Source organism: Oncorhynchus nerka, linkage group LG9a (assembly GCF_034236695.1).
Source record: "Oncorhynchus nerka isolate Pitt River linkage group LG9a, Oner_Uvic_2.0, whole genome shotgun sequence".
NCBI classification, from domain to species: Eukaryota; Metazoa; Chordata; class Actinopteri; order Salmoniformes; family Salmonidae; genus Oncorhynchus; species Oncorhynchus nerka.
Window position 1 is genome coordinate 36548401 of NC_088404.1, and position 12595 is coordinate 36560995.

General features: G+C 46.5%; 1 protein-coding gene across 1 annotated transcript in view; it reads right to left on the reverse strand.

The window, feature by feature from the left end:
* LOC115134248 (talin-2-like) overlaps positions 1-12595 on the reverse strand; it is a 149202-nt gene that overhangs the window by 7922 nt on the left and 128685 nt on the right. Inside the window, exons 45-52 of the mRNA XM_029668030.2 lie at positions 5568-5734; positions 5119-5302; positions 4543-4668; positions 3743-3859; positions 2930-3115; positions 2332-2439; positions 2103-2208; positions 383-507 (exon numbers count right to left, since the gene is read on the reverse strand). Of these exons, the coding sequence (XP_029523890.1) occupies positions 383-507; positions 2103-2208; positions 2332-2439; positions 2930-3115; positions 3743-3859; positions 4543-4668; positions 5119-5302; positions 5568-5734 (1119 nt within the window). The remainder of the gene's footprint in view (positions 1-382; positions 508-2102; positions 2209-2331; positions 2440-2929; positions 3116-3742; positions 3860-4542; positions 4669-5118; positions 5303-5567; positions 5735-12595) is intronic.

Here is a 12595-nt window from a genome sequence, read left to right on the forward strand (position 1 = left end):
AGTAATGTAATTGTCTCCTGGCAAGACGGCTCTACAGATTCTCTCTAAAAACACCAGATTGCTCCCCAAACCAAACCTTCTAACAGACGTAAATATATCAGTATTCTGCGAGCTCACAGAACACACAAGTAGGCTGTCTTGAGTCAGCATCGTTTTAGAGGTAGGCTACAGTTCACACAATACTCCTATTCCCTGCCAACATATTCACAACCTCTAAAAGCAGCTCTGAGACTTCAAAGTCAATGTGAACTTTGGCCCAGGTAGCTTTCCTGATAAGTGAGTACATAGGTTAGTAGACAGGTGTGTTCTGTGTTGGAGGTCTGTTCTGGGAGGTGTGGAGGGAGGGGTCGGAGGAGGTTGAGAAGGGGACTGGTAGGCCTACCTTGGGCTTGGCTCTGGGTTTCAGATGCTCCAGTTTCTTGACTGCGGCTTCGATGGAGGCTGCCGCTCCCAGCAGCTCAGTCTCAGCGATGACAGTGGGGTCCTCAGGGTCCACCCATTCTGACCCTAAACCACACCACCGAGAGGTATAATCCAAACACATCATAGTAATCCTACAACTCTTAACACAGACACAAATATAACCAAAGCATACACCACCAAGGCAGATCACCAGTTCAGACAATGCCACTTCACTTATGCCCTTTCTATAAAAATGCCACCACACATAACACAAGTCACCAGTCAATTTAGAACACACAAACACAACTCCACACATGCAATTATAACAAGAATTATACCTCTGAACATACAATGCCAAGCAGATCTACCATGCAGGTTTTCCACTCTGCCGAGTTCTGTCGATAGACTGGGCAACAGTGTCCCCCGACCCCACGTCTTAGTCTCCAGTATCTATGCTGCAATAGTCTAGCTATGTGCCGGGGGGCTAGGGTATGTCTGCCCCTCCCAAACCTACTGTCTTGACCTCTGAATGCTCGGCTATGGAAAGCCAACTGATATTTACTCCTGTGGTGCTGACCTGTTGCACCCTCTATAACCACTGTGATTATTATTTGACCCTGCTGGTCATCTATGAATGTTTGAACATCTTGAAGAATGATACGGCCTTAATGGCCATGTACTCTTATAATCTCCACCCGGCACAGCCAGAAGAAGACTGGCCACCCATCAGAGCCTACTTCCTCACTAGGATTCATCCTACTGTAGGTTCATGCCTTTCTGGGGAGTTTTTCCTAGCCACTGTGCCTCTACATCTGCATTGCGTGCTCTTTGGGGTTTTAAGCTGGGTATCTGTATTGCACTTTGTGACAACTGCTGATGTAAAAAGGACTTTATAAATACATTTGATTGATCAATTGATAGTGATTATAATGCCTCAATGTTAAATAAGGTTAAATAAGAGTTTGAAGAAGTGTACTTTCGATGGATCATTGTCACTCTTTATAGGTTTTAAAGTGGCCATAAAACAGGACTGTTTGGGAACAGCTTGGAAAAGCAGATGGAATGATGTTTCTCCAGATGATGTTGAACCCTGGGGAAATGTGTTCAGTATCCCTCCCCTCTAGCTCCCCTATATGCCTGAGTGAACGGTGATCGGCAGGAACCAAACACCCCCATCTCTCCCTTACCTCCATCTGAGGCATGAAAGAGAGAGGGAAAACAAGAGACATTAGGCATGTGAAATGGATAGCCCCAGTGGGTCGTTGGCTGTATGCTGGGATCCAATTCTCACCCAAACACAATATATTAGTCCTGTCAGAGATATGGACGGCAGGCAGCAGGGCTTCTGGAGGAAACATTCCTGGTATACATACATGTGATAGCCAACCTACTGAACTAATATGTTGACAATTTACATTGCAATGACTCAGGATGTTAGGCCCACTCTACAGCAAATGTTCTATATTATCTGTCTACATAACCTGTGGATAAATGGGGTGGTTTTGGTATTTTCATTATTGTGAATATTCTACTCACACAAAGCCATTATACACCCTGGGAAGAAAACATCCCTAAACTAATTTACATTGTGTGCTACTGTTTGAATAAATTGTCAGAATGATATACTGGGTCTCTGCAATATGCTGTAGTCTGGTCTAACTATGCTTCTCTAGGTGAATGTGTGTGTGTGGCAGCCTCACCCTTCATGGCCTCAGCCGTCTGGATGAGCTCTGTCACACACCCCGCCACGCACTTGGAGTGTACCGCCAGCTGCTGCCTCTGGTCCGCTGTGGGCTTCTGGAGCACCTGGACAGACAGACAGACAGACAGACAGACACGCACACAACAAATCATGGAGCCACATGTTATCAGGCCGAGCTAACAGAAGGTAGGTGTTGTCTGTGTAATGTACTGTATTCTCCATCTCACCAGCAGTACTTGCTCCAGCAGGTGGATGTATCCAGTGGTGCACTCTGACCCGTAGAGCAGGGCCTTATTCCTCACCTCCTCACTCACCTCTGGATGACAGGCCGCTTGCTAGAGGAGAGCGAGACAACACAACAACGGACTGGATGTTTATATATTATTTTCAGAAAATAAGGTTCTCTGCCTAATGATATTGACTATCAAGTCAAAGTAATATAAAAAGGTGTCTAAAAGGTATGCTGAAGACCACTAGGCTCTCCTGTATAGAACTACGGCCTTAATATCGCTACTGCATTGCTACAGCAGTGATAGGTGGGGCAGCAAAAGTAATTTTGTTAAAGATCGCCATAAGCCTTTTCCTCCTTTCCCCCCCGGTCAGTTCACTGCTGTAAGCCCACTTTTGTGATGCGCCTGAAGGACTTCATGACTAACATTCCAGACTGAGTGACATTGAACAGTGAGAGTCACACCAGACATCTAAACTAGTCCCTGCTGCCCTGCTTTCATGTTTTCCCTGGCAAAGCGGCAGTATGGGAGTGATGTGGTGTCAGTGAGAGGATGTGAGGCCGGAGTTGGCAGAGCTGGATGGATGGATTATCACCTTGCAGGTGGTCAGCATATCAGAGATGGCTTTGCGGCTCAGGTTGGCCGTGGCGATGACGTGCTCCTGCTGGGCAGAGTTTCCTGCTGCCACAGCCTTGGCCGTTGCCGTGGTGATGCCCTTTGTCATGCGGATGAACTCTTCCGGTGTGGTCGACTTTTCGGGGACGTCCTTGGACTGGAACACCTGTGCACACACAGCATGAGTCACTGTGACTACACTGACAGCCACTTTGGTTGACCTAATTTCATTCACAGGTTGGTGCATCATTACTATGGACAGGAGTTTTTCTGACCATATGACCTGACCAGAAAATGCTCCTGACCTTTATCATTGTTAGTCTTGAACTGTCAACAGTCACCCCGGGCTCACAACCACTGTTAAAGTAAACAAGTGAGGTGGACAAATGTCCTAGTGTTACTGATGCCACTGTAATTATGAGCTAAGTAGGCTGTGTTTGATTTGGATTTCGCCGCTGCAGCCTAGGTAACACCTGTTGTGGTCCTGAGGGTACACTGATAAGGATTAGCAGTAAATCACTAGAAAAACAAGCTGATTAACATTTTTGTCTCTCTTTCCCCCTGTGTCTGCAACACAATCCCTGATAAGAGCAATGAGAAGACTGCAGGGCTTTGTGGAGGAGGGGCAAAGATGGACTAGATATCAGAGAGTTTAAGGTTGAGTAAAAACACTTAGGTACAGCATTCAGTACACCGGCACACCACCCTGTCTTTAACCAGCCTGGCAGCCTGGGTCTCCTTTATGATATATCACTAGTACAGAGTGGCAAGGGGAGACTTCAGGGCGTCTTACTGTCAACTCCTGTTTGATGCACTCAATGGTGGCCTCCAGTGCCCTCGTCCCGCGAGTAGCCTCATCCTCCACAGCCTTCACAGTCTTCAGCAGGGACGTCACGTTGGTAACCATCACCTGTCAGATATAAAGAGAGAGATGTGAGGAGGACACTTACTGAACACAGAGAGACAGGCCAGCAGGTGGAGTTGTCTCCCCCTAGCACCAGAGACCAGAATGGGGTCTCAGTTGACAGCCTGCCAACAGTAAAGAAGGACAATACTATACACATTTCAGACCAGGAGGAAAAACCCTTTAAGCAAGGTTTGGCTGGGCTTCAGTAAAAGCCCTAGTCAGTGGCTCTCTCTCTGCACAGAGTGTGGGACATAAGGAGCCTCTAGACCTAGTCACAGTGGTGATCACAGATTGCTCAGAGTTCACACCCCCTGTGACAAGCATGAGTCACACACACACCCTGATACTGGTACACACACACACACACACACACACACACACACACACACACACACACACACACACACACACACACACACACACACACACACACACACACACACACACACACACACACAGATAATGGAACTGTCATATCCTTCTGGAAATAGCACCATTTGTGTTTCTTGGAGAACATACAGCCATGACACAGAGACAGCATCTTGTATAGATATGATCTGCATCTCCTTATACTGAAGCTTCATTTCTGTAAAACAAGGGTGGCTGAATAGACAAATGGACACTCCAAAGTGTCTAACATTCCGTGGTATATTCTCTATGTTAGAGCAGTGTATGTCTTACAGTACCTTGGCAGCACTCTTCAGCTGATACATGGACGGGTCATCAGCTGGCTTGCCTGAAGCACACTTGGTAGCGCTGATGAGCTCAGCTAGAGCCTTGGCCACGTCTCTCACCGCATTAATGAGGACCACCTTAGGGGAGGGAGGGGGGAGAGAGAGAGACCACATTAATAGAACACAATGGACAGAGTACAGGTTTATCAGGCCTACCTGAGGTAAAGGATTTAACAGAGCCTGGCCTTATCACTTCTACCTGGAGCAATGCTACTTCTGATAGAATGTAGTGGAGAGATACACAGGGAGAAAATTTGTGTGTCAAAAGGCCTGATTACAGAATGGCTAAACAGAATGACAACAGACTAACAGAACAGTACAAGCCTATCAGGATGACCTTTATAGAATACATGGGCATACATGTTAAATCACTATTGGACTACTTAGAGGTATGTCATATAAATATGTAGACATAGAAATACGACAAATTTATCAGGGGTAAAAAAGTTGGTTTTGAATGAAAGATTGTTGTAGCGTTACAATTATGTGTTGTCATTTCAGTACAACAGGGTGCGGCCAGTGTATTACCTGAGTCTCTGGGTCGTCAGAGCCCATGCTGGTGGCTCCAATTTTGACCACGTCAGTGAGCATGGTGATGGTCTTGACTGAGGACTGGGCAGCCTGGGCCAGTCTGTCCTGACTGGATGCTGCCCCAGACACCAGCAGCTTAGTGTCCTCCACCAGAGCCTTGGCTGTCTTCAGAATGCTCTCCCTGAGGGACACCACACAACAGCTTGTCAAACACCCATTGGTATAAATAAAAATGTATTGAATTGAACACTCAGTTCATGGGAAGAGACAGTCCCTTTCCTTAAAAGAAAGCCATCTTGTATGAGGTCAAAGTCCATCCATTCTATTCATTCCTTCATTCACCTCTACTTGGCTTGTGGTTTCTGTGGACATAATGAGTTTGGCCCAAGGTAATCTCCTCAACAGAATAGTGTTCACCTCATTACTGTGACCTGCTCTAGTCTCACCTGTGGTCAGCGAAGGTCTCTTCGTTCTCAGGGTTGAGTGTTCCGGCCGAGGCGAACATGATGGTGGTGTCGAGGTCCGCGATGATGCCAGACACAGCACTAGCTGCTGTGATGCAGGCCTGAGTACCTTTGTTACCTGCCTGCAGTGCACACAGCACCCTGGCAACCTGCATGGGCAGACAAACAGACATACATGGGAAGCAACATACACACAATGACTTTTTAGTAATTTAGAAAGAACCATTTTCCTCAAAGTAGCGGAAGTAGAGTCAGAGCTAGAAAGAGAGGGGGGGGGGGGGGGTCGAAGTGAGGAGGATTATTTAAGATACTGTTTGAAGAGGTAGGGTATCAGATGTTTTCGGAAGATGGGCAGGGACTCTGCTGTCCTCCCGTAGGGGTGGGAGGGCCAGAAGACCAGAGGTGGCAGAACAGAGTACTCAGGTTGGGTGTAGGGTTTGAGCATAGCCTGAAGTAGGGAGGGGCAGTTTCTCTTGCTGCTCCGTAGGTAAGCACCATGGTCTTGTGCTTGAAGTAAGCTTTGACTGGAAGTCAGTGGAGTGTTCGGAGGAGCCGGGTGATATGGGATAACTTGGGAAGATTGAAAACCAGGCGGGCTGCAGCGTTCTGGATAAGTTGCAGGGGTTTGATGGCACAAGCGGGGAGCCCAGCCAACAGCGAGTTGCAGTAGTCCAGACGGGAACTGACAAGTTTCTGGATTAGGACTTGTGTGAGGTAGGGTTGTACTCCACGGATGTTGTAGATCATGAACCTGCAGAAGCGAGACACTGCTTTGATGTTTGCAGAGAACGACAGGGTGTTGTTCAGGGTCATGCCTAGGTTCTTTGCACTCTGGGAGGACGACACTGAAATTGTCAACCATGATGGAGAGGTCTTTGAGCGGGCAGGTATTCCCCGGGAGGAAGAGCAGCTCTGTCTTGTCAAGGTTGAGCTAGGGTTGGTTGGCCGATATCCAAGTTGAGATACAGTTGAAGTCGGAAGTTTACATACACCTTAGTCAAATACATTTGAACTCAGTTTTTCACAATTCTTAACATTTAATCCTAGTAAAAATTCCCTGTTTTAGGTCAGTTAGGATCACCACTATTTTCAGAATGTGAAATGTCAGAATAAAAGTAGAGAGAATGATTTATTTCAGCTTTTATTTCTTTCATCACATTCCCAGTGGGTCCGAAGTTTACATACACTCAATTAGTATTTGGTAGCATTGCCTTTAAATTGTTTACCTTGGGTCAAACATTTCGGGTAGCCTTCCACAAGCATCCCACAAAAGGTTGGGTGAATTTTGGCCCATTGCTCTAGACAGAGCCGGTGTAACCAAGTCAGGTTTGTAGGCTTCCTTGCTCGCACACATTTATTTTCAGTTCTGCCCACACATTTTCTATAGAATTGAGGTCAGGGCTTTGTGATGGCCACTTTTTAAATTTTTTTTATTTCACCTTTATTTAACCAGGTAGGCTAGTTGAGAACAAGTTCTCATTTGCAACTGCGACCTGGCCAAGATAAAGCATAGCAGTGTGAACAGACAACACAAAGTTACACATGGAGTAAACAATTAACAAGTCAATAACACAGTAGAAAAAAATGGGCAGTCTATATACAATGTGTGCAAAAGGCATGAGGAGGTAGGCAAATAATACAATTTTGCAGATTAAAACTGGAGTGATACATGATCAGATGGTCATGTACAGGTAGAGATATTGGTGTGCAAAAGAGCAGAAAAGTAAATAAATAAAAAACAGTATAAAAACAGTATGGGAATGAGGTAGGTGAAAATGGGTGGGCTATTTACCAATAGACTATGTACAGCTGCAGCGATCGGTTAGCTGCTCGGATAGCTGATGTTTGAAGTTGGTGAGGGAGATAAAAGTCTCCAACTTCAGCGATTTTTGCAGTTCGTTCCAGTCACAGCAGCAGAGTACTGGAACGAAAGGCGGCCAAATGAGGTGTTGGCTTTAGGGATGATCAGTGAGATACACCTGCTGGAGCGCGTGCTACGGATGGGTGTTGCCATTGTGACCAGTGAACTGAGATAAGGCGGAGCTTTACCTAGCATGGACTTGTAGATGACCTGGAGCCAGTGGGTCTGGCGACGAATATGTAGCGAGGGCCAGCCGACTAGAGCATACAAGTCGCAGTGGTGGGTGGTATAAGGTGCTTTGGTGACAAAACGGATGGCACTGTGATAGACTGCATCCAGTTTGCTGAGTAGAGTGTTGGAAGCCATTTTGTAGATGACATCGCCGAAGTCGAGGATCGGTAGGATAGTCAGTTTTACTAGGGTAAGCTTGGCGGCGTGAGTGAAGGAGGCTTTGTTGCGGAATAGAAAGCCGACTCTTGATTTGATTTTCGATTGGAGATGTTTGATGTGAGTCTGGAAGGAGAGTTTGCAGTCTAGCCAGACACCTAGGTACTTATAGATGTCCACATATTCAAGGTCGGAACCATCCAGGGTGGTGATGCTAGTCGGGCATGCGGGTGCAGGCAGCGATCGGTTGAAAAGCATGCATTTGGTTTTACTCTCGTTTAAGAGCAGTTGGAGGCCACGGAAGGAGTGCTGTATGGCATTGAAGCTCGTTTGGAGGTTAGATAGCACAGTGTCCAATGACGGGCCGAAAGTATATAGAATGGTGTCGTCTGCGTAGAGGTGGATCAGGGAATCGCCCGCAGCAAGAGCAACATCATTGATATATACAGAGAAAAGAGTCGGCCCGAGAATTGAACCCTGTGGCACCCCCATAGAGACTGCCAGAGGACCGGACAGCATGCCCTCCGATTTGACACACTGAACTCTGTCTGCAAAGTAATTGGTGAACCAGGCAAGGCAGTCATCCGAAAAACCGAGGCTATTGAGTCTGCCGATAAGAATATGGTGATTGACAGAGTCGAAAGCCTTGGCGAGGTCGATGAAGACGGCTGCACAGTACTGTCTTTTATCGATGGCGGTTATGATATCGTTTAGTACCTTGAGTGTGGCTGAGGTGCACCCGTGACCGTCTCGGAAACCAGATTGCACAGCGGAGAAGGTACGGTGGGATTCGAGATGGTCAGTGACCTGTTTGTTGACTTGGCTTTCGAAGACCTTAGATAGGCAGGGCAGGATGGATATAGGTCTATAGCAGTTTGGGTCCAGGGTGTCTCCCCCTTTGAAGAGGGGGATGACTGCGGCAGCTTTCCAATCCTTGGGGATCTCAGACGAAATGAAAGAGAGGTTGAACAGGCTGGTAATAGGGGTTGCGACAATGGCGGCAGATAGTTTCAGAAATAGAGGGTCCAGATTGTCAAGCCCAGCTGATTTGTACGGGTCCAGGTTTTGCAGCTCTTTCAGAACATCTGCTATCTGGATTTGGGTAAAGGAGAACCTGGAGAGGCTTGGGCGTAGAGCTGCGGGGGGGGCGGAGCTGTTGGCCGAGGTTGGAGTAGCCAGGCGGAAGGCATGGCCAGCCGTTGAGAAGTGCTTATTGAAGTTTTCGATAATCATGGATTTATCGGTGGAGACCGTGTTACCTAGCCTCAGTGCAGTGGGCAGCTGGGAGGAGGTGCTCTTGTTCTCCATGGACTTCACAGTGTCCCAGAACTTTTTGGAGTTGGAGCTACAGGATGCAAACTTCTGCCTGAAGAAGCTGGCCTTAGCTTTCCTGACTGACTGCGTGTATTGGTTCCTGACTTCCCTGAACAGTTGCATATCACGGGGGCTATTCGATGCTATTGCAGTCCGCCACAGGATGTTTTTGTGCTGGTCGAGGGCAGTCAGGTCTGGAGTGAACCAAGGGCTGTATCTGTTCTTGGTTCTGCATTTTTTGAACGGAGCATGCTTATCTAAAATGGTGAGGAAGTTACTTTTAAAGAATGACCAGGCATCCTCAACTGACGGGATGAGGTCAATGTCCTTCCAGGATACCCGGGCCAGGTCGATTAGAAAGGCCTGCTCACAGAAGTGTTTTAGGGAGCGTTTGACAGTGATGAGGGGTGGTCGTTTGACTGCGGCTCCGTGGCGGATACAGGCAATGAGGCAGTGATCGCTGAGATCCTGGTTGAAGACAGCGGAGGTGTATTTGGAGGGCCAGTTGGTCAGGATGACGTCTATGAGGGTGCCCTTGTTTACAGAGTTAGGGTTGTACCTGGTGGGTTCCTTGATGATTTGAGTGAGATTGAGGGCATCACTCCAGTACATTGACTGTGTTGTCCTTAAGCAATTTTGCCACAACTTTGGAAGTATGCTTGGTTTGTCCATTGTCCATTTGGAAGACCCATTTGCAAACAAGCATTAACTTCCTGACTGATGTCTTGAGATGTTGCTTCAATATATCCACATAATTTTCCTACCTCATGATACCATCTATTTTGTGATGTGCACCAGTCCCTCCTGCAGAAAAGCACCCCCACAACATGATGCTGCCACCCCTGTGCTTCACGTTTGGGATGGTGTTCTTCGGCTTGAAAGCCTCCCCCTTTTCCCTCCAAACATAACGATGGTCATTATGGCCAAACATTTCTCCAAAAAGTACAATCTTTGTCCCCATGTGCAGTTGCACACCGTAGTCTGGCTTTTTATGGCGGGTTTTGGAGCAGTGGCTTCTTCCTTAATGAGTGGCCTTTCAGGTTATGTCGATATAGGACTTGTTTTACTGTGGACATAGATACTTTTGTACTGGTTTCCTCCAGCATCTTCACAAGGTCCTTTGCTGTTGTTCTGTGATTGATTTACACTTTTTGCACCAAATTAGGTTCATCTCTTGCAGACAGAACGCGTCTCCTTCCTGAGCGGTATGCGGCTGCGTGGTCCCATGGTGTTTATACATGCGTACTGTTGATTGTACAAATGAATGTGGTACCTTCAGGTGTTTGGAAATTGCTCCCAAAGATGGACTAGACTTGTGAAGGTCCACAATTTTTTTTCTGAGGTCTTGGCTAATTTCTTTTGATTTTCCCATGATGTCAAGCAAAGAGGCACTAAATGCATGCTCTTCAACCGATCGCTACCTGCACCTACCCGCCTGTCCAACATCACTACTCTGGACGGCTCTGACTTAGAATACGTGGACAACTACAAATACTTAGGTGTCTGGTTAGACTGTAAACTCTCCTTCCAGACCCATATCAAACATCTCCAATCCAAAGTTAAATCTAGAATTGGCTTCCTATTTCGCAACAAAGCATCCTTCACTCATGCTGCCAAACATACCCTTGTAAAATTGACCATCCTACCAATCCTCGACTTTGGCGATGTCATTTACAAAATAGCCTCCAATACCCTACTCAACAAATTGGATGCAGTCTATCACAGTGCAATCCGTTTTGTCACCAAAGCCCCATATACTACCCACCATTGCGACCTGTACGCTCTCGTTGGCTGGCCCTCGCTTCATACTCGTCGCCAAACCAGCTGGCTCCATGTCATCTACAAGACCCTGCTAGGTAAAGTCCCCCCTTATCTCAGCTCGCTGGTCACCATAGCATCTCCCACCTGTAGCACACGCTCCAGCAGGTATATCTCTCTAGTCACCCCCAAAACCAATTCTTTCTTTGGCCGCCTCTCCTTCCAGTTCTCTGCTGCCAATGACTGGAACGAACTACAAAAATCTCTTAAATTGGAAACACTTATCTCCCTCACTAGCTTTAAGCACCAACTGTCAGAGCATCTTACAGATTACTGCACCTCTACATAGCCCACCTATAATTTAGCCCAAACAACTACAACTTTATTTATTTTGCTCCTTTGCACCCCATTATTTTTATTTCTACTTTGCACATTCTTCCATTGCAAAACTACCATTCCAGTGTTTTACTTGCTATATTGTATTTACTTTGCCACCATGGCCTTTTTTGCCTTTACCTCCCTTCTCACCTAATTTGCTCACATTGTATATAGACTTGTTTTTTTTTACTGTATTATTGACTGTATGTTTGTTTTACTCCATGTGTAACTCTGTGTCGTTGTATGTGTCGAACTGCTTTGCTTTATCTTGGCCAGGTCGCAATTGTAAATGAGAACTTGTTCTCAACTTGCTTACCTGGTTAAATAAAGGTGAAATAAAAAAATAAAAAAAAGATTGAAGGTAGGCCTTGAAATACATCCACAGGTACACCTCCAATTGACTCAAATGATGTCAATTAGCCTATCAGAATCTTCTAAAGCCATTTCTGGAATTTTCTAAGATGTTTAAAGGCACAGTCAACTTAGTGTATGTAATCTTCTGACCCACTGGAATTGTGATACAGTGAATTATAAGTGAAATAATCTGTCTGTAAACAATCCTTGCGTCATGCACAAAGTAGATGTCCTAACTGACTTGCCAAAACTATAGTTTGTTAACAATACATTTTGAATGACTCCAACCTAGGTGTATGTTAGCCTCTGACTTCAACTGTATCTGCCAGGCACGCAGAGATGCATGTTGTCATCTGGGTGTCAGAAGGGGGGGGGGGGGGGGGGGGGAGTAGTTGAGTGTCATCTGCACAGCAATGATAGGAGAGACCATGTGAGGATATGACAAATCCCGGGTGACTTGGTGTATAGAGAGAAGAGGAGAGGGCCTAGAATCGAACCCTGGGGCACCAGGGGAGCAACTTGGGCTATTTTAAAGTCAGAGGGGACGCAGCCAGTGATCAGTGATGAGTTGATGAGTGAAGTAAGGAATGGGAAAAGGTCTCCAGAGATGGTCTGGAGAAGGGAGGAGGGGATGGGGATGGGTCGAGCGGGCAGGTTGTTGGGTGGCCAGACCTCACTAGTCGCAGGATGTAATTTAGAGAAAGAGGTCAAGGCGTAGGGTAGTTCTGTGTGAGTGAGACCAGTGGACTCAATAGGCTGAATGAATAAGGAGCAGATGTCCTCAACCTTCTTTTCAAAGTGGTTGACAAAGTCGTCCGCAGAGAGAGAAGGGAGTGGGAGTGGGTGGAGTATTAAGGAGGGAGGAGAAGGTAAAAAAGAGTGGCCTAGGGTTAAAAGAAGAAGCTTGAAATGTAGAGTGGTAGAAAATAGCTTTAACAGTGGACACAGAGGAAGAGAA